Genomic DNA, 20,068 nt, shown 5'->3' with positions numbered 1-20,068 from the left:
TGTTCAATGTGAGAACAAGTTCAGCCAGGCAGAGGAGGGTAGTGGTGGATGGGGACTGGTCGGGCCTCTCTTCAAGGAAGAAGCGGAGCGCCCTCAGGCCATCCGGGTGGGGGATGGAGGTGTAGAGGGATTGTACGTCCATGGTGAAAAGGAAGCGGTTGGGGCCAGGAAACTGTTAAAGTGGCGGAGGGCGTCCGAAGAGTCGCGGATATAGATGGGAAGAGACTGGACAAGGGGAGAAAAGATGGAGTCAAGATAGGAAGAGATAAGTTCCGTGGGGCAAGAACAGGCTGAAACGATGGGTCTACCAGGGCAGTCCTGTTTGTGGATCTTGGGAAGGAGGTAGAAGCGGGCTGTGCGGGGTTGGGGAACTATGAGGTTGGTGATGTTAACTGTTTCTCTCTCCACAGATGCTGCCTGACCTGCTGAGTATTTCCTGCATTTTCTGTTTTAATTTGATTTCCAGCATCCGCAGTATTTTGCTTTTGCTTAAGTACTTTTGAAGTGTGGTCACTGTTGTCATGTTGGAACATGGTTCACAACTTCAGTTAAACTTTTAAAACGCTGGAAACAGAACTTAGTGAGTTTTAATCCACAAATCTGTGGCCTGTCCGCAGTTAACCTGCGGAATTTTGGTATGCTCTCACTGGGAAACCACGATTGACTCTGGGCAGTTCACAGGTAGCAACTAGTGTAACTGGGAAACTTCACTGGCATGGTTGGTCTCGTTGCCCCACAGATGTGAACCACATTCCTTGAATATAATGACAACATTGAGTCCCTGTGACCCACTGACCGAGGAGCAGTGCCCACTTCACTTTATGTGGGGAGGGGTTGGATGACGTGCTGGAAGCAGCTCAATATGGAGGCAGCAGGTCGGAAAGCGGCTCTGCAGTGACGGCAACTTTCTGGGATCGAGTTTGCTGCAGAAAAACAAAAGACCGCGGACACAGCCGGCACACAACTGCCCGCACGACCCGAGCTGTTCGGGGCTTTGGGGGAAAAACAGCCAAAATCCTCAGCATCGAGAAAATCCTCGAAAGAAAAAAAAAGTACAAAGCAAAACTGCATCGACCGTGTGTTAATTTTCCGCCGAAGCGACGCAAAGTTGCATGCGCGCGATTCAATTCCTTTCTGACTTTGGCCCTTTCCAAACTATTTACTTCAGGAGAGGGAAAGTTTGGGCTCGAGCTGCGGGCCCCCTCCCTGGAGATTTATTGCGGGGGCTGAAGGCCAATGTGTGAAGGATCGGGATTTCTTTGTGTACTTGCGGGGTCTGTGCTGCTGGGAGCTGCTGGCCTTGGGCGAGCCCGCTGCTGGTGTCTGGCTGCCGTTCGGTAGCTGCTGGTTTACCGGCGGCCGGTGTGTGCGGTGCGGTGCTGGGGCGGCCACACTCCTCCGGCCTGCGCCTCTCTCTCTCCCCCGGGGGTTTCTCTCCTGGATGTTGCCGCCGAAGAAGCTGCTGCTCGAGTCGAGCGACACAAAGAGATGTGGACTGATTCCGGGTGGGAATCGGCGTGAAGAAAAACATGAAGCCGACTGAAGAACTGGAGCTCGCCGACGATGCTTTCAGGGACGTTTAAGTTTTGCAAACCGTGTGTAATGAAGATCGTGGACCCGGGCATTGTGTTTCACCGTTTACATTGCAGGCTTTGACTTTGAATGGAGAATTATTGTGCATTGCAGGCCCTGGTGGCAGGGCTTTCTATTCGTTTTGCTTAAAAGAAACCCACACAAACCGCAGGAAAGTTTGTACCTTTTACCGAGATTTGTGACGGCTGAAGCTTGTAACTGTATTTATACAACAAATACACCATGCAAAAAATGAAATCTCGTGTCGCAGGCGTGTATGTAGAGTTGTCAGGGGTGGTGTTATTGCTGGCGGTCGGTGGTTGTATTTCGGTACCGAGTGGTTGTAAACGCTTGGATGAACGTCCAAAAAACGCCGGGAAGCTCTCTTCCTCCTCCCCGGCAGCCACCCCAGTCCCTGGGACAGCCGACAAAGTGGTGTGCACCAATTTGGAGCTGACTGAGGTTTTCCCACCAGGCGCCCTCCCCAACAGGACAGTTACTTTGTAAGTATGATGAAGCCTTCACAACCTTTGCAAAGAAATTGGCAGCGACACTTAATATCTTAAAGGTTTGACGTTGTGGCGAAGTTAACCGAACGGTCTATATTTCTTTGGGTCGCTTTAAGTGTGTTTCTGAACGTTTAATTCTCAAGATTTGAAAGGCCATGTAATTGATAGGAAAGAACGAATGCTTATTTAGTGAAGGAACAGTGACTTTGTTCCCCTCAACGATTGTAGCGTGTTTTGCAAATGCCCCATTCTTTGTATAATGTATAAACGAAATAGAATCATAGAATGATACACCACAGAAGGAGGCTAATCGTGTCTGTGCCAGCTCTTTGGTAGAGCTATCCAACTCTTCCCATTCCCCTCCTCTGGAGATAGGGGAATAGGCTAGATTGGCGCAATTTACACTTGTTTAATAAACAGAATTCTTTCTAACCTTGTTTTTTTACTGCAGGCGTGCTTTAGAAAGGCGCAACTGTTTTCCTTGCCTCGTAATTGCATATTCCCTTCACTTCCATATAGTTATTTACATACAATTTGTAATTTACTAGATTCTCATTGAAAGATTGTGTTTTTCGGGGGGGGGGTGCTCACTGCAATTACTTTTACCTATAAATAAATATGCAAATTGATGCACAATTCTGTAATCTAGGAACCAGTGTACTGTTTTACTAAAATATTCACTGAAAAGGCTGTTGCTTAAGTAAGCACCTGCATTGGTTTTCTGCATTAAAGGACTCTGCAAATTATAGCACCATAGAAATTTACAGCACAGAAGGAGGCCATTCAGCCCATCTTGTCCGTGCCGGCTGACGGCTCTCCACCCTAATTCCACTTTTCAGCACTTGGTCTGTAGCACTTAGGTTATGGCACTTTAAGTCCATGTACAAGTACTTTTTAAATGTGATGAGGGTCTCTGCCTCTACCACCCTTTCAGCAAGAGAGTTCCAGACCCCCACCACCCTCTGGGTGAAAAAGTTTCTCCTCAAATCCCCTCTAAACTTCCGACCAATTACTTTAAATCTATGCCCCCTGGTTATTGACCCTTCTGCTAAGGGAAATAGGTCCTTCCTATCCACTCTATCTGGTCCCCTCATAATTTTATACACCTCAATTTGGTCTCTCCTCAGCCTCCTCTGTTCCAAAGAAAACAACCACAGCCTATCCAATCTTTCCTCATAGCTAAAATTCCCCAGCCCAGGCAACATCCTCGTAAATCTCCTCTGCACCCCCTCTAGTGCAATCACAATCTTAAAATGAACATTTTATTGCAGTAGTGAAAAAGACTTAATATGAAGCCACTGCTCATTTTTAAATAAATGAAGTTGTTGAATGACATTCAATTATATCTTCTTACAGCAGAATTCCTTTGTGTTGCAAACATCACTGCTGCTTTCAGTCGAAAGTTACTCATTTTCTAATTCCTTTTGCCAATTAGCCCAGAAGTGACTTTCTGCCCAGTTTTATTAAACATTATTCACCCTGCATTTCTGGATTTTCCCCATTATTATCACTAATTGGTAACATTTAAAACATTTACCCAGCCTGAATGAGATGTAAGGGAAGAAATATTTCATATGGCAAGTAGGTCAATATAAAACATAAAATAGTGTTGCATGTTCCAGACAACATGCATATGTTGTAAAGAGTATTCTTATAATATCCAGTTCCTCGCACTAGTTGAATTCACATTTTCATAGACTCATCGGCACAATACACTGTATTTTCCAAATAACTTCCACATATTGATAACGGCCACTAACTGCTTTGGCGAGGTGTTGCTGCAGACTTTTGTCTACAGATATTGTCCTATATGTTGTCCGTTGATGGTGCATTCACATTGCAACAACTGCAGTGTTGGTGTTAAGTTGCTTGACTTTGCATTGATGCTGCAGTGATAGCATAAGTGAGGCCTGAATTTGACTCACTGCTTCACTTCAGAGTCAATTTGGACCTTGACACCCAATTCACACTGCATGAGTTTAGCATTGATATGAAGCTGAAATTGCTTTGCACCAAGAATATAACAGAATAGGGAAAAAAAGTTTTTATATAATGTGATAGGAAAACTATTCATGGTTTTGACTGAAGGTTTTTTTTTCACGTGATTTAACTGTAAAATGAGTATTCTGTTTGGCCATGTCCAACAACACTAACAGCTCTGTGGAATCATGTGCTTCAAGCAGCAGAATTCAATGTGATGCACTAATATGGTAAAGCTGGGGAATGCTTTTCTTTATATATAAAAACAGCAAACTGCTAACAGGTAATTGGAAAAATCTGCATTGAAACTTACTTGTGCAGCTGAAATAACATTTGTAACTAGGATAAACTAGATATATGGCTGATATGCCTGTTAAATAGAAATTGTTTTGAGCATAGGATTTCTGTGTGGTTAATAAATGTCCCAGTTGCATTCTTTGGAATATAATTCCAATCTTACAAATGTAAGCATAAGAAAAGTCAAGATCTAGAACAGACCATTTGGGACATCAAAGCTCATTCCCTCTGATCAGCCTAACTTTTTTTTATAGCATCCAAAAACTGGAATCCAACATAAAAGGATATCCAAAAACTGGAAATTTATTTTTCATCACAAAACCTTGACTTGAGACTGAAATGTTATCTAGGCATTGCATTAGTGCACTATGCAGGATGTTTAGTTTGTATAGTGTTTTTGTATTTATCTTTCCCTCCCACACTTTGCTCCGTTCATGATCTGACCTGCACCAGGGAAGGAAAATTTCCTGTGTGCTGCTAGTGGATGGCTGAAGAGTGGCATCGGCAGAGGTTTGGGAGTAAGTTACAATCTTGTCTTATACATCTTGCTGGACCATGGATTTCCATGTGAAGAATGAGGATTTCATGGCTTCAAAGAAAATATTTTGCAGACTATTTAGATTTGAAGATGTGAGCTGAATGTTAGCTTCTCAGTGTCCAGTCACCACTTTTTGCATCAGTAAATTTGCTGAATGGATAGAGTGTGTAACAGCAGTTGTGGGCAGGCAAATATCAAAAGATGCTCTAGATACTCACAAATCCATGTTGCAGTAGTATTGGAATTTGGGCAATTTTATTTTTCTCGAACATGATTCTTTTGTAATTGTGGGTGCAGAATTTATTGCTGGAGTTCTTTGAATTTTAATACTGTAACTGATTGTGAAGATCTGGAGGAAGGATATGTTTGTTATCTGTAGTCTGGAAATGAGTGAGGGGATGATCAGAGGTTGGCTATGTGATCAGGCGTACTGTTTTGATACTCGTGTGCTGGTAGAAAATGCACGACTAGCGTGGTGAAGTGTCAGAACTCTGATCATATGAAGTGTCTGCATAGTGGAGACTACAAGATTCACTTTGGCACACACTGGATTATGAAAATAATGTATGACATGAGAAAGAGAGAAATGTAATTGTTTATATTGTGTATGTTGATCTGTGAATGTTAGGAATTGGTAATCAATTGGTCTCTAAATTTGGTGGCAACAGTGCTTTAACCTCCAGAGAAAAACAACCGTTTAGGATAGTGCAACTGTAAATAAATAGTAGAGGGCTGGTCTGGTGTAATTGTGTAATTTTGTTGACCTGGAGAGTACTTAGGATTAAAAGATCATGAGAAGGATATGACTGAGATCTTTAAAAGTATGCATGCTTTTTCCAGGGTACTCCCAATGAAATGGGGCAGCCCTGTTAGTATACATTAGCATTGCAATTACCATACAAGGATCCAGTTTCTGTGTGTTTTGGACATGCAATTTTTTTCCACCGTCAGATTGGCCTATCCATTTTAGTTGAATAGGAAAATTATTCCGTTCCATGTCTGAAATAAAATTACGACTTTAATATTTTAATTGGCTTGCAATTTATCCTTTGAGGAAATGCCAATACAATCTGAATCTTTTGTGAATCTTATTATTTTAGAATTTGTCAATTTCACAGATTTATATCTGTGCTGTTAAAAACTATTTTATCTGAACCACAATTACAGTAGAATGCTACACATCTAAACTGCTCAATTGAATAAACCAATTTCTACTTGAGTTGGATTTAGTTGGGGTGAATTCAGATGCAAGGTATTCTAAAGATTGAATTTAGAACAAAAACTTGCATTAAAATGTTTGAATTTTCTATTATATGTAGACAGTGTGGTTGATGCCTGTTCACTTTCAGAAACCCTTTGACAGTGTCCTTCACGGCAGACTTAAAGCTAAGGAAAAGGTTGTTATCTGGTCAGATAATAGGAGGCTGTGATCAGTCAATGGGAATTGTTCCAGTTGAGTGGTGGTAAGTGGAGTCCCACAGTACTGTGGTTGCTGTTCTGAGTTATTAATGACTGTTCTGAGGATATTGTTAGCCGATGATATCCCAAGTTTGGGAAAGCAAGATCTGCAGATAAAGGTGCTATTCAAAGGAATTTGGACTTGAGCAGATGTACTGGAGCAGGATAAAGACTAGGGTGTAATATGAGTTTGACTTTATACTGAAAGGATAATGTAGTGTGGCAATATTGCCAAGATGAATCAAATATTTGTGTATATCTGCTTGTACATAGTACAAGTAACAAAACAATGATTTATGCTGTACAAAGCTTCACTAACTATTTGAAAGTGTGCTCAGTTTATGTCATAGTCTTGTTTTCAAAAAGATACAAGGATATTTGAAATGTTTTATATTAAAGTCTGAATATTGTTCATTTGGATTCACTTGGAGAGTTCATGATTTGAAATATTGGTATTACAATCAAAGTTAGATACAGAAGTTGTATAGAAGAAAAAAGAAGCAGGAGATACAAATATTAAGCAAGTACAACTGAAATATCATATTACAGTATCAAGTACACCTTTTGTTAAAGGGAATACTACAGGGCAAAGCTCTATGATGCACTTATTTTGGAGTTTCTGCCTTTAAAGTATAACCTTGGAAAAAAATTAGATCACCTACTACCCTTGGAAATGGATCAGTGAAACTTGCATTTGGCTTCTTGATTTGAGGAAAGCAATACCGTATCTTTTATCATCGGAGTATTAACAGGCTATCATTGGTTAAAACCCGAGCTTAGTTTCTGGAACATAACTGGTTCAAGTTCCTTTTCAGTATTGCCTCTCTGAGATCAAGTCAGTCACCAACTGGTGGAGTGTGCTGCTCTTCAATACAGTTACCACAGTGCTGCATTTAGCCACTCGGTAATGTAAAGGCTAGAACCATAGAAACTTACTACACTGAAGAAGGATACTCTCCCTGCCATGTATATGCCAGCTTGTTGCTCGACCAGACCAGAATGAATTCCACGGCTCTGCTCTTTCTTCATAGCCTAGTATCTTTCACTGCTTAAAAGTTTACCTTTCTTTCAATTAAAATATGTCGGGGTCTCTGCCTCTGCTCGCTGGTAAAATTTTCCATGCTCCAACAAATCTATGTAAAATCTTTTCTATTGACCTCTCGTGAGTTTTAAATTGTTGACATCTTATCATTAACTCCCCGACCAGAGATCATAGGATTTTTCATCCTATGGTAAACCGCCATTAAATCTCCTGTTAGCTCTATGCTTTCTAGGGCTACTCTCCAGTCCAATGGCATAAGTTTCTTATTTAAGAGCCTGTGGTGCATGCCATCTGGGCATAATGACCTTCCTGAGTTCTGCTAATTTTTTTTCAGAACCAATTCCTTTTCTACTGTAACTTCAACGATTGTTTCCACATTCTCAGTTCCGCTATTATTCATACTAAAATACTTTCCAATTTTTTTTAATCAGAGCCATAACTTCATCCTCTACAATGTGACTCCTTCATCCCTGGGTGGTTGTACCATCTCTTCCAACTATTTTGTTTTACTTTTTATATGGCTTAAAATGCCTTTACGTTTTCAGTTTTGTTTCGATCAATGTACCTAAATCTATTGTATGATGCACATCCTTTTTGCTTTCTAGAAATATATTTTGTACTCTCTACATCTAGTATTTGAAGATTTCCACTGCTGATTCATCAACCTGTTTATTAACTTTTCTTCCGAGTTAATTCCGAGTCCGATTAACTCTATCCATACAAATTCTGTCTTAAAGCAACCCCTAGGACATCTTACAATAGCAAAATACTGCAGATGCTGGAAATCTGAACCAACATCAGAAAATGCTGGACATACTCAGCAGGCCAGGCAGCATCTGTGGAGAGAGAAACAGTTAACATTTCAGGTCTGGGACCCTTCGTTAGAACTGGAAAAAGTTCGGGATGTAACAGGTTTTAAGCAGGTGCAGAGGCAGGGAAATGGGGGCAGGGGAGGAAGGAACAAAAGGGATGGTCTGCTAGGATGGAAGGCAGGAGAGATTAAATGTTGTAAATGGGAATGGCAGAATTATCAACAGCTGCTGCCTGAAAAAATGGCTCATTGTAAGCTCGAGGAACAGCACCTCCTCTTTCAATTAGGCACTTTACAGCCTTCTGGACTCGACGTTGAGTTCAACAATTTCAGACCATAACCCCTGCCCCCATTTTATTAGGCGGTAGCTGTTGATAATTCTGCCATCTCCATTTGCAACATTTAATTTCTCCTGCCTTCCATCCTACCACAGACCGTTCCTTCCTGCCCCCCCCCTCCCCTTTCCCTGCATCTGGTTAAAACCTGTTGCATCCCTAACTTTTTCTAGTTCTTAGAAACATAGAAGCAGGAGTAGGCCATTCGGCCCCTTGAGCCTGCTCTGCCATTCAATGCGATCATGGCTGATCATCCAAATTCAGTACCCCGTTCCTCCCTTCTCCCCATAATCCCTTGATCCCTTTAGCCTTAAGAAATATATCCAACTCCTTCTTGAATATATTTAATGAATTGGCCTCTACTGCCTTCTGTGGTAGAGAATTCCACAGGTTCACCACTCTCTGGGTGAAGAAATTCCTCCTCATTTCTGTCCTAAATGGCTTACCCCTTATCCTTAGACTGTGACCCCTGGTTCTGGACTCCCCGGCCATCGGGAACATCCTTCCTGCATCTAGTCTGTCTAGTCCTGTTAGAATTTTATAAGTTTAAATGAGATCCCCCCCTCATTCTTCTAAACTCCAGCGAGTACAAGCCCAGTCGACCCAATCTCTCCTCATACGTCATTCCTGCCATCCCAGGTATCAGCCTGGTGAATCTTCGCTGCACTTCTTCCATGGCAAGAACATCCTTCCTCAAGATAAGGCGACCAAAACTGCACACACTAAAGGTGCGGTCTCACCAAGGCCCTGTACAACTGCAGCACGACATCCTTGTTCCTGTACTCAAACCCTCTCGCTACGAAGGCTAACATACCATTTCCCTTCTTAATCGCCTGCTGCGCCTGCATGCTTACCTTCAGCGACTGGCGCACAAGGACGCCCAGGTCTCGTTGCACTTCCCCTTCACCCAATCTATTGCCATTCAGATAATAATGTGCCTCCTTGTTTTTGACACCGAAGTGGATAACCTCGCATTTATCCACGTTATATTGCTTCTGCCCAATCACCCAACCTGTCCAAATCATACTGGAGTTTCTCGGCATCCTCCTCACAGTAGACACGCCCACCCAGCTTTGTGTCGTCTGCAAACTTGGAGATATTACAGCTAGTTCCCTCGTCCAGATCATTAATATATATTGTGAATGGCTGGGGTCCAAGGACCGATACCTGCGGTACCCCACTAGTCACTGCCTGCCACTCGGAAAAAGAGCTGTTTATTCCAACTCTCTGCTTTCTGTCTGCCAACCAGTTCGCTATCCAAGTCAATACCTTGCCCCCAATCCCATGTGCCTTAACTTTGCATGTTAATCTCTTATGCGGGACCTTATCGAAAGCCTTTTGAAAGTCCAAATACACCACACCCACTGGTTCTGCCTTATCTATTTTACCAGTTACACCCTCAAAAAAAATTCCAGAAGATTAAGTCAAGCACGATTTACCTTTTGTAAATCCATGTTGACTTTGTCCGATCCGGTCACTGTTTTCCAAGTGCTCTGCTATTACATCTTTTATAATGGACTCTAGCATTTTCCCCACTACCGATGTCAGGCTTACCAGTCTGTAATTCCCCGTTTTCTCTCTACCACCTTTTTTGAACAGTGGGGTAACATTAGCTACCCGCCAATCCATGGGTACTGTTCCAGAGTCTTATCGAATTTTGGAAGATGACCAGCAATGCATCTACTATTTCTAGGGCCACTTCCTTAAGTACTCTAGGATGTAGATTATCAGGCCCTGGGGATTTATCGGCCTTCAATCCCATCAATTTCCCTACAAATACTGATTTCTATCAGTTCCTCCCTTTCATTAGACCCTATGTTCCCTGACATCTCTGGGAGGTTATTTGTGTCCTCCTTTGTGAAGACAGAACCAAAGTATGTATTTAATTGGTTTGGCATTTCTTTGTTCCCCATTATAAATTCCCCTGATTCTGACTGCAAGGGACCTACGCTTGACTTCACCAATCTTTTTCTCTTCACAATATCTATAAAAGCTTTTACAGTCAGTTTTTATGTTCCCTGCAAGCTTACTCTCACACTCTATTTCCCCCCTCTTAATTAATCCCTTTGTCCTCCTTCGATGAATCCTAAACTGCTGCCAATCCTCAGGTTTACTGCTTTTTCTGGCCAATTTATATGTCCTCTCCTTGGATCTTATGCTATCTCTAATTTCCCTTGTTAGCCATGGTTGGATCACAGACCTGAAATGTTAACTCTGTTTCTCTTTCCTCGGATGCTGCCTGGCCTGCTGAGTGATTCCAGCATTTTCTGTTGTTATCCCAGGACATCTTGATGTTTTACCACTGATAGAATACTTTACTAACACTGCGATCACTCCCTATTTTTCCTGAAATTTTAAAATCAGGAATATTGTGTTCCCAGTCCGATTGAAACTTATAAAATTCTAACAGGGCTAGACAGACTAGATGCAGGAAGGATGTTCCCGATGGCGGGGGAGTCCAGAACCAGGGGTCACAGTCTAAAGATAAGGGGTAAGCCATTTAGGACAGAGATGAGGAGGAATTTCTTCACCCAGAGTGTGGTGAACCTGTGGAGTTCTCTACCACAGAAGGCAGTTGAGACCAAGTCATTAAATATATTCAAGAAGGCGCTAGATATATTTCTTAAGGCTAAAGGGATCAAGGGATATGGGGAGAAGGCAGGGACAGGGTACTGAGTTTGGATGATCAGCCATGATCTCATTGAATGGTGGAGCAGGCTCAAGGGGCCGAATGGCCTACTCCTGCTCCTATCTTCTATGTTTCTATGTTTAAGCTATGTCTTTCTTCTAGCTACAGGAAACACTTTTTTTTATCCGGGACCGGCATGGTGCCGGTTGATCAAAAGTCCGGATTACAGAGAGGTATACTTACTAAGGTACGAGAGCCCCATACACGGCCACAGGTGCAGGAGCCCCGGTTACACGGCACTTGTGCAGGAACCCCGGTTACACGGCCACAGATCCAGGAACCCCGGTTACCCGGCCACTAATATAAAGTAAAACTTACCTGAACCTACTCCTGAATTATGCCGGTTACGAGAGGTTATTTAGGTGCTGGTTAAAAGAGAGTTTCCTGTACTATATTTTACCCCTCCATAGTTATCAATGTTTTTAACTCTTCAGTTTTGTTTTGGAAACTGTGCATACCACTCAATTCTGGCTCTGGATTTTTGACCCTTATTCTTTTTTCTGGTTCCCTCATTTAATTTTTTGATCTCCCTTGTCACTTCTACAACAGTGTTTTTATCTCTGATTATTTCATAGCCTGTTTCTTTCACTTTTTCCCTCTGATATTCTTCTCACTTTATTTGAGCTAACCATGTGATTTTGTTCCAAAAGCTTTATTAATCCTGCTCTCCCTCTCTAGTCCCCAACCTAGATTTTTCCAGCACCTGCCATAATAGTTTGAATATTTTTGCACTCTCTGCATGAGCCTTTATGCTGCTTCTGTCCAAGTTTGGTCCTACATTACAACAGTGACTACACTTCAAAAGTACTACATTGGCTGCAATGTGCTTTGGGATGTCCTATGGTTGTGAAAGATGTATATAAATGCAAGTCGTCTTTCTTTCAAGTGAAGGCCATTCCTTCAGCATAGCCTTCCCTTGTTCCAGAACGCAAACCAGTGCCCCAAGAATGTGAACCCTTCCCTCCTGTAACAGCCCTGCAGCCACACACTCACCTTTCTAATCTTTCTCTCCTTTACCTGCCCAGTGCGTGGCACAGGAAGCAATTTGGAGCTTACCAGCTTTGAGGTCTTGGTTTTCAAAATAGAGCCTAACTTTTTAAACTCCCTCTACAGGACCTCAAATATATTTCTATCTATGTCACTGGTTCCAACATGGACCATTACTTTTGGCTGCTGTCTCTCCCTTTCAGTAAGTTTTTCGCCCGCTCCATGATGCCCTTCACCCTGGCACCAGGTAGGCAACATACCATTCAGAAGTCCCAGTCGTGACTGGGGAATAAAAAATAGCTGACTGTACCCCCGCTAAAGAATCTCCAATTATTACCATTCACCAATAGTCTACCTGCCTCTTAGCTCCCCGCTCCCTTCAGTCACCCCTTATTGTACGGTGTCACAATGTTGCTCAGGACAGCTTCCTCTGAGTCACTGTCATTGCCCAGTTTGTACTGGTCAACCCCTGTGTCCATTGGACAGTTCCAGGAACTTGGGTTCCCTGCATCTGTGAGTCTGATCTTCCTCTGCTGCTACTGTGGATGGTGACTCAGTTGTCTGTTTCTACATTGACTATCAGAACTGCCTAGTAACCTTTTGCATAACTGTATTTTGGAGAGTACAATCTAGAAACCCCTCGTACTGTCTGATGCAGAGTATGACCAATTGCTGCTAAATTGCAGAGGTCCTCTACTCCAGAGAATTAATTTTCCAATGCATCATGCCACTGTGCTGCCCCTGGATGTACTGTGGATTTAGATGGCCCATATATCGCACTTCACACATTGCGAGGGACACCATCCTTCCATGTGTAACATGAAAATGTAGATGGTGCTAGCCTGAACTCCCACTCGCACCATCTCTTGCAAAAATCAAACTTCTCTTGCTCACTTCACGGAAAGTTTATTATCGTAAAATAAGTAGCCCATCCAATTGCGCCTCCATGCTGAACTAACTCTTCAGGACTGCCTGTTGCACCTTAAGCAAACGTTCAGCAGACAGTGTTTAACCCACTGTGCCACCCAATGTCATCCTAATTCCTTTTCTATAGATATTTCTAACAAGTGTTCTATATCCTCTAGTATACCTACATTCTTGGTTACACTATCATTTGTAAAACCTGATGCTAAATATTTATTTACTCTCTCCACCTTCTCTCCATCTTCCACCACTAGATTTTTCCCTTGATCCCTGAGTGGTCCTACCCTCCTTAACTCTTATTTTTAATATTATGCATATATAATTCCTTACTGTTTACTTTTATTTATCTGTTGGCCTATTTCTTCTTCCATTTTAGCAGTTCTGATCTCACTTTTCACCTCCTGATTAGATTTTCTTCAGTATTGTTAGCCCTAGTTTTATCATGAGTCTTTTTAAGTTTTAATTTAGTTTGTTTATCCACAGAACTCTATCCTTTGATGCACCTCCTTTTTTGTCTTCTAGGAATACAAATGTAAGATACAAATTAGACATACTGAAGAGTCCATTATCCTATTTGCTAACTTTCAGCCTCATTAATTTGGACCAGATCCCTTCTAATCCCACTGAAGCTTTCCTCTTTCCATTCCAGCAACCGTCGACTTTTCAAACAATGCTTCTTTCCTTGTTGGACGAGAAACATACAGATCTAGGAAGCACTCTTGGGATGCATCCTAAAAAGTGTTCCACTCTTGACGGCATACTAGTTTGCATTGATTGAGCTTTTGAAATCTGTGCTTGATTGCCTTTTGAGGGCCAAGGAGAGGTTTCTTAGAGGTTTATTTTGGAGGTTTTGTGTCTGGCTATTCACCTCTCGAGATCAAACAAATTGGGTCCAATCCAAGATAATATAAATTGCACATACCAATTTGGAAGGAGAGAATGAAAGACTTACATTTATATAGTGCCTTTCACGACCATTGGACGTCTCAAAGCACTTTACAGCCAATGAAGCACTTTTGAGTGTAGTCACTGTTGCAATGTGGGAAACGCGGAGAGGGTCAAAAGGCATTTTCTTATGTCATACTTGCTATTCTCTGGTCTTTGCCTATGCTGCCCTTCACTTGGAGACCTGCAATATTTTCTTTAAATCTTCGCTTCCTTACCCCAATGTGTAAGGAAGTATTTTAGGTTCACTTCGTGTACCGAACTAACGAATGACATGGCATAGATGACCGCGTTATGTGAGGACTGCAGGCATGGATCTGCATCTCTGACAGTTCATTTATATATCGTATTAGGAGCAGAAGTAGGTCATTCGGCCCTTGGAGCCTGCTCCGCCATTCAATAAGATCATGGCTGATCATCTACACCCCTTTGTAGCCTCTTTGCGTCCTTTCCCACCTAGCTTTGTCTTGTAATCAAACTTGGATACATTACACTCATTCCCCTCATCTAAGTCATTGATCTAGATTGTAAATAGCTGAGGCCCAAGCACTGATCCTTGTGGTACCCCACTAGTTACAGCCTACCAACTCAAAAATGACCCATTTATTCCTGCTCTTTTTTTTCTGTCTGTTAACCAATCCTCAATCCATGCTAATATATTACCTCCAATCCCAAGAGCCCTAATTTTGTGTAATAACCTCTTGTGTGGCATGTGTGAAATCCAAATATACTACATCCACTGGTTCCCCCTTATCTACCCTGCTAGTTACAACCTCAAAAAACACTTTTGGATTTGTCAAACACGATTTCCCTTTCATAAATCTGTGTTGACTCTGCCCATCATATTATGATTTTTTTTTAAGTGCCCTGTTACCATGTCCCTAATAATAGATTCTAGTATTTTCCCTACTACTGATGTCAGGCTAACTGGTCTATAGTTCCCTGTTTTCTCTCTCCCTCCTTTCTTAAATAGAGGGGTTAGATTTGCTACCTTCCAATCAGTGGGGACTGTTCTATAATCTAGGGAATTCTGTTTAAAACCCTAGTATTTAGGCCATCAGGTCAAGGGGATTTGTCAGCTTTTGGTCCCATTAATTTCTCCAGTACTATTTATTTACTAATACTAACTTCTTTAAGTTTCTCATTCTCACTAGACCCTTGGTTCCCACTATTTCTGGAATTTTTTTGTCTTCCATGAAGACAGATAAAAATTATTTGTTTAATGTCTCTGCCATTTCCTTATTCCCTTGTATCAAATTTTTGTCAAGAATTAGATTTCCACTTTTACATGTATTCTTTTCCCCTTATCCCTTTTGGTTCCTGTGTTGTGCATTTTGTTTGTTGCAGTTGTTTGTGAAAACAAGAGAAAAGTTTCTGAGGGGAGAAATAAGTTGAAAAATATGGTTTTATATTCTCAAAACAAGTTGCACCAAATATTTGTGACCAGTGCTGTGGGCGTACGTGAAGTCCACATACAGCAAATGAACAATTATGGATCTATTAAATACTTTCATAATTGTTGCACTTCATTTTCTTGTATTCATGTATTCTCTTGAATTCAGAAGAATGAGAGGGAATCTCACTGAAGCATACAAAATTATTACAGGGCTTGATAGGGTGGATGCTGGGAGAATGTTTACCTTGGCTGGGGAGTCTAGAACCAGGGGCCACAGCCTCAGGATAAAGGGTAGGCCATTCAGGACTGAGCTGAGAAGAAATTTCTTCACACAGGGTGGTGAATCTTTGTAATTCTCTACCCCAGAGGGCTGTGGAGGCTCAGTCATTGGGTATATTCAAAACAGAAGTCGATAGATTTCTGACTAGTAAGGGCATCAAGGGATATGGCGATAGGGCCGGTGAATGGAGTTGAGGCAGAAGATCAGCCATGATCTCATTGAATGGCGGAGCAGGCTCGAAGGGCCTACTCCTCCTATTTCTTATCTTATTTCCAATCTATTTAACCACTACAGTCAGTGCACCAGTTAGCTTTAGGGATTGCTGATCTTAATCAAACTATTTTGAACAACTAATTACTGTTTATTGAAAAAGTGGCTATTGTGGCAGAGCCACCAAGAGACACTGGGCAATTAGTAATCATCCCTTTAACTACCGTGTAGTGCAGCTGTGGACTGCACCTTTAAACTGTATGTAGTTTCTTGCAATTCCACGTGATGATGTCATGACGCCGATCACGTGACCCCCAGTTGGCGCGGAGAACGTGATGACGTCGGCTTCCAGTACTTAGTAGCAGTCTTAGAGAGGCTGTGAGGCTGCACAGACCTGTTTACATCTGCTCCTGTAGTTTTACCAGTTAAGTGTTTGTTTATTAAACTTTGTTATTTTGTTTCACTGCGTCGAACTTCATTATTCGGATAGGAACTTCCGTTCCTACACTATTGTACTTTGCATCCTTACTAGTGAGGTCTCATTGTAAATTGGGCTGTGTAACAAAACAATGAAATGATTTTAGCCCTTTGTGGTTGGCTGATGATTACTGACATTACTCATAGTAATTTCAGTCATGTGAACTGGGGCTCATTCAGTGCAGTGCCAACACATTAAAATGCAAGGTGCTGAATGCATGGCTGCACATTGGTCTGTTAATTTTTCACTGGACATTATGCTTAATATGTTTATTTGGTTATTGGTAGAATTCAGTTGTAAAATTATAACAACACTGTACAGTCCTATTTAGTTTATAATGGACAATTTAATGGAACTCATAACATAAGAAATAGGAGCAGGAATAGGCCAGTTTGCCCCTCGAGCCTGCTCCGCCATTCAATAAGATCATGGCTGATCTTGGACTCAAATCCACTTCTCCGCCTGCTCCCCATAACCCTTCACTCCCTTCTGTCTATGTCCACCTTAAATGTATTTAATGACCCAACCTCCACAGCTCTCTGGGGCAGAGAAGTCCACAGAATTACGACCCTCTGAAAGAAGAAATTCCTCCTCCATCTCAGTTCTAAAAGGGCGACCACTGTGCCCCCACAGTCTAGATTTCCCCTCGAGGGGAAACATCCTCTCTGCATCTACCTTGTCGAGCCCCCTCAGTACCTTGTATGTTTCAATAAGATCACCTCTCATTCTTCTAAATTCCAATGAGTATAGGCCCAGCCTGCTCAACCTTTCCTCATAAGTCGACCCCCTCATCTCTGGAATTAACCTAATGAATCATCTCTGAACTGCCTCCAATGCAAGTATATCCTTCCTTAAATAAGGAGACCAAAACTGTACGCAGTACTCACGGTGTGGTCTCACCAATACCTTGTACAGTTGTAGCAGGACTTCCCTGCTTTTATACTCCAACCCCATTGAAATAAAGGCCAACATTCATTTCCCTTTTTGATTACTTGCTGTACCTGCATGCTAACTTTTTGTGTTTCATGCACAAGGACCCCCAGGTCCTTCTGAACTGTAGCATTTTGTAATCTCTCTCCATTTAAATAATAATTTGCTTTTTTATTTTTCCTGCCAAAGTGTATAACCTCGAACTTTCCCACATTATACTCCATCTGCCAAATGTTTGCCCACTCACCTAGCCTGTCTATATCCCTTTGCAGGTTGTTTTGAGTCCTCTGCACAACTTGCTTTCCCACCCATCTTTGTATCATCCGCAAACTTGGCTACATTACACTTGGTCCCTTCATCCAAGTCATTAATGTAGATTGTAAATAGTTGAGGCCCGAGCACTGATCCCTGTGGCACCCCACTAGTTACCTTTTACCAACTGGAAAATGACCCATTTATCCCAACTCTGCTTTCTGTTAGTTAGCCAATTTGCTATCCATGCTAATATATTACCCCCAATTCCGTGAGCTCTTATCTTATGCAGTAACCTTTTATGTGGCACCTTATCGAATAATTTTTGAGTTAGATTTAAAAAAAAAAAATTCAAATTAACTCAAATCAGAAAGTAACTCCCTTGCCACAACAAAATTAATATGGAACACAGTTACTCTGCTTGACTACATGTGTTCTCGTAAATATCATTTAAATTTAATGCAGTCTGTTGCCATGTTCCTGTAGTGTGGGAAACTTGTTTGGTTTCATCTCATGGTTTATCGGGGTGGTATTATGAGCATAAGGTGCCCACTAATTCGGTTATGGAGTATTGTGGTTTCAAATAATTTTAATGTGATGAGATGGACCTGTTTTCTATTTGTCCAGAAAATAAATCTAATTTCTGAACTTCGAAGGGGAAGAAACAGTTTCCATTGAAGGGAAAGGAAAGTCAGGGGTAGGTTTTATTGAAATTCATCAGGTTCCCTTGCTGCCAATGTACTCATTGACATTGTCAATGAAGAGACATCCAGAACAACTGCATCAAATGCAACTATTAGTTGTTCGAATTCCTTGTAGCTAACCATATTTTCTAACTTGCAATTTCCATTACTTTTTGGAGAACCATTTTTCCCTCTTCACTCACTCCTGAATCCTGATCTAAAATTAAAAAAAAAAAAAAAATATTATCATACAGCAAATGCTGACACTGTAAAGTTTCACTGAGTTATTCTGCCCCATGCCCACTGCTTAGTTCCAAATTTTGAGTGGAAGTGTCCTATCTGGTAATGTGGATCACGAGTTCTTGTTGCCCATGCAGACCAATGCATACTCATGGAGATGATGTGCCGACTGATTTGCATTTCATGCAATTTCTGAGTATCGCTATGACAATAAAGAGGCTGCTAAGAACAGGGTTGCGATTCAACATTTACAATGCAGATTCAGAATGAACTCCAGCAGAAAGCCTATTATAGCCTGTTTTTTTTTACATACCGGGGCCTTTTGGACCTTGGAATTTGGTAAGTTTATACTCCAAACATGGACAAAAGAGCTGAACTCCAGAGGTGAGAGTGACTGCCCTTGACATCAAGGCAGTATTTGACCGAGTGTGGCATCAAGAAGCCCTAATAAAATTGAAGTCAATGGGAATCGAGGAAAACTCTCCACTGGCTGGAGTCATACCTAGCACAAAGGAAGGTGGTTGTGGTGGTTGAAGGTCAATCATCACAGCCCCAGGACATCGCTGCAGGAGTTCCTCAGGGCAGTGTCCTAGGCCCAACCATCTTCAGCTGCTTCATCAATGTCCTTCCCTCCATCATGAGGTCAGACATGGGGATGTTTGCTGATGACTGCACAGTGTTCAGCGCCATTCACAACTCCTCAGATAATGAAGCAGTCCGTGCCCGCATGCAGCAAGACCTGGACGATGTTCAGGCTTGGGCTAATAAGTGGTAAGTAACATTTGCACCACACAAGTGCCAGGCAATGACTATCTCCAACAAGAGAGAGTCTAACCACTGCCCGTTGACATTCAGCGGCATTACCATCACCGAATCCCTCACCATCAACATCCTGGAGGGGTGGGGGGTCACCATTGACCAGAAACTTAACTGAACTAGCCGCATAAATAATGTGGCTACAAGAGCAGGTTAGAGGCTGGGTATTCTGCGGCGAGTATTTCACCTCCTGACTCCCCAAAGCCTTTTCACTATCTACAAGACACAAGTCAGGAGTGTGATGGCATACTCTCCACTTGCCTGGATGAGTGCAGCTCCAACAACACTCGGGGAAACTTGACACCATCCAGGACAAAGCAGCCCATCCACCACCTTAAACAGTCACTCCCTTCACCGGCGGTGCACCATTGCTGCAGTGTGTACCATCTACAAAATCTGCTGCAGCAACTCGGCAAGGTTTCTTCAATAGCACCTCCAAAACCTGCGACCTCTATTGGCTCAGCTTAGGGTTGCAAAGGGGTGGAAAGTTTCCGGTAAATTTCCGGAAATTTTCCACGGGAAATTTAGCTTGGGAATTTTGCCCAAAAAAGCACATGCTAGCATTTTTTTTCCACAGGTCCTCTCTTAATAATTAAGATTCCATCTCTTAGTAATTTTAAGGAATTTCTTAATCAATATATGTTTATCTTCTTACTTGGCTTGTTTTAATAATTACAAGTTTTGTGTGTGACTGTG

The 20,068-nt window shown here is 42.0% G+C and overlaps 1 protein-coding gene across 1 annotated transcript in view; it reads left to right on the top strand.

Moving 5' to 3' along the window:
* Nucleotides 1-782: 782 nt before the first annotated feature.
* adgra3 (adhesion G protein-coupled receptor A3) overlaps nucleotides 783-20,068 on the top strand; it is a 230,053-nt gene continuing 210,767 nt past the window's right edge. The window contains exon 1 of the mRNA XM_085967682.1: nucleotides 783-2,075. Within this exon, the coding sequence (XP_085823808.1) occupies nucleotides 1,816-2,075 (260 nt within the window). The 5' untranslated portion in view covers nucleotides 783-1,815. The remainder of the gene's footprint in view (nucleotides 2,076-20,068) is intronic.

Source organism: Somniosus microcephalus, chromosome 2 (genome assembly GCF_052327205.1).
Source record: "Somniosus microcephalus isolate GS21.2 chromosome 2, FLI_Smic_1.0, whole genome shotgun sequence".
Taxonomy (NCBI): Eukaryota; Metazoa; Chordata; class Chondrichthyes; order Squaliformes; family Somniosidae; genus Somniosus; species Somniosus microcephalus.
Note: the sequence above shows the minus strand (reverse complement) of the source record. Positions and strands in the feature narration are given on the sequence as shown.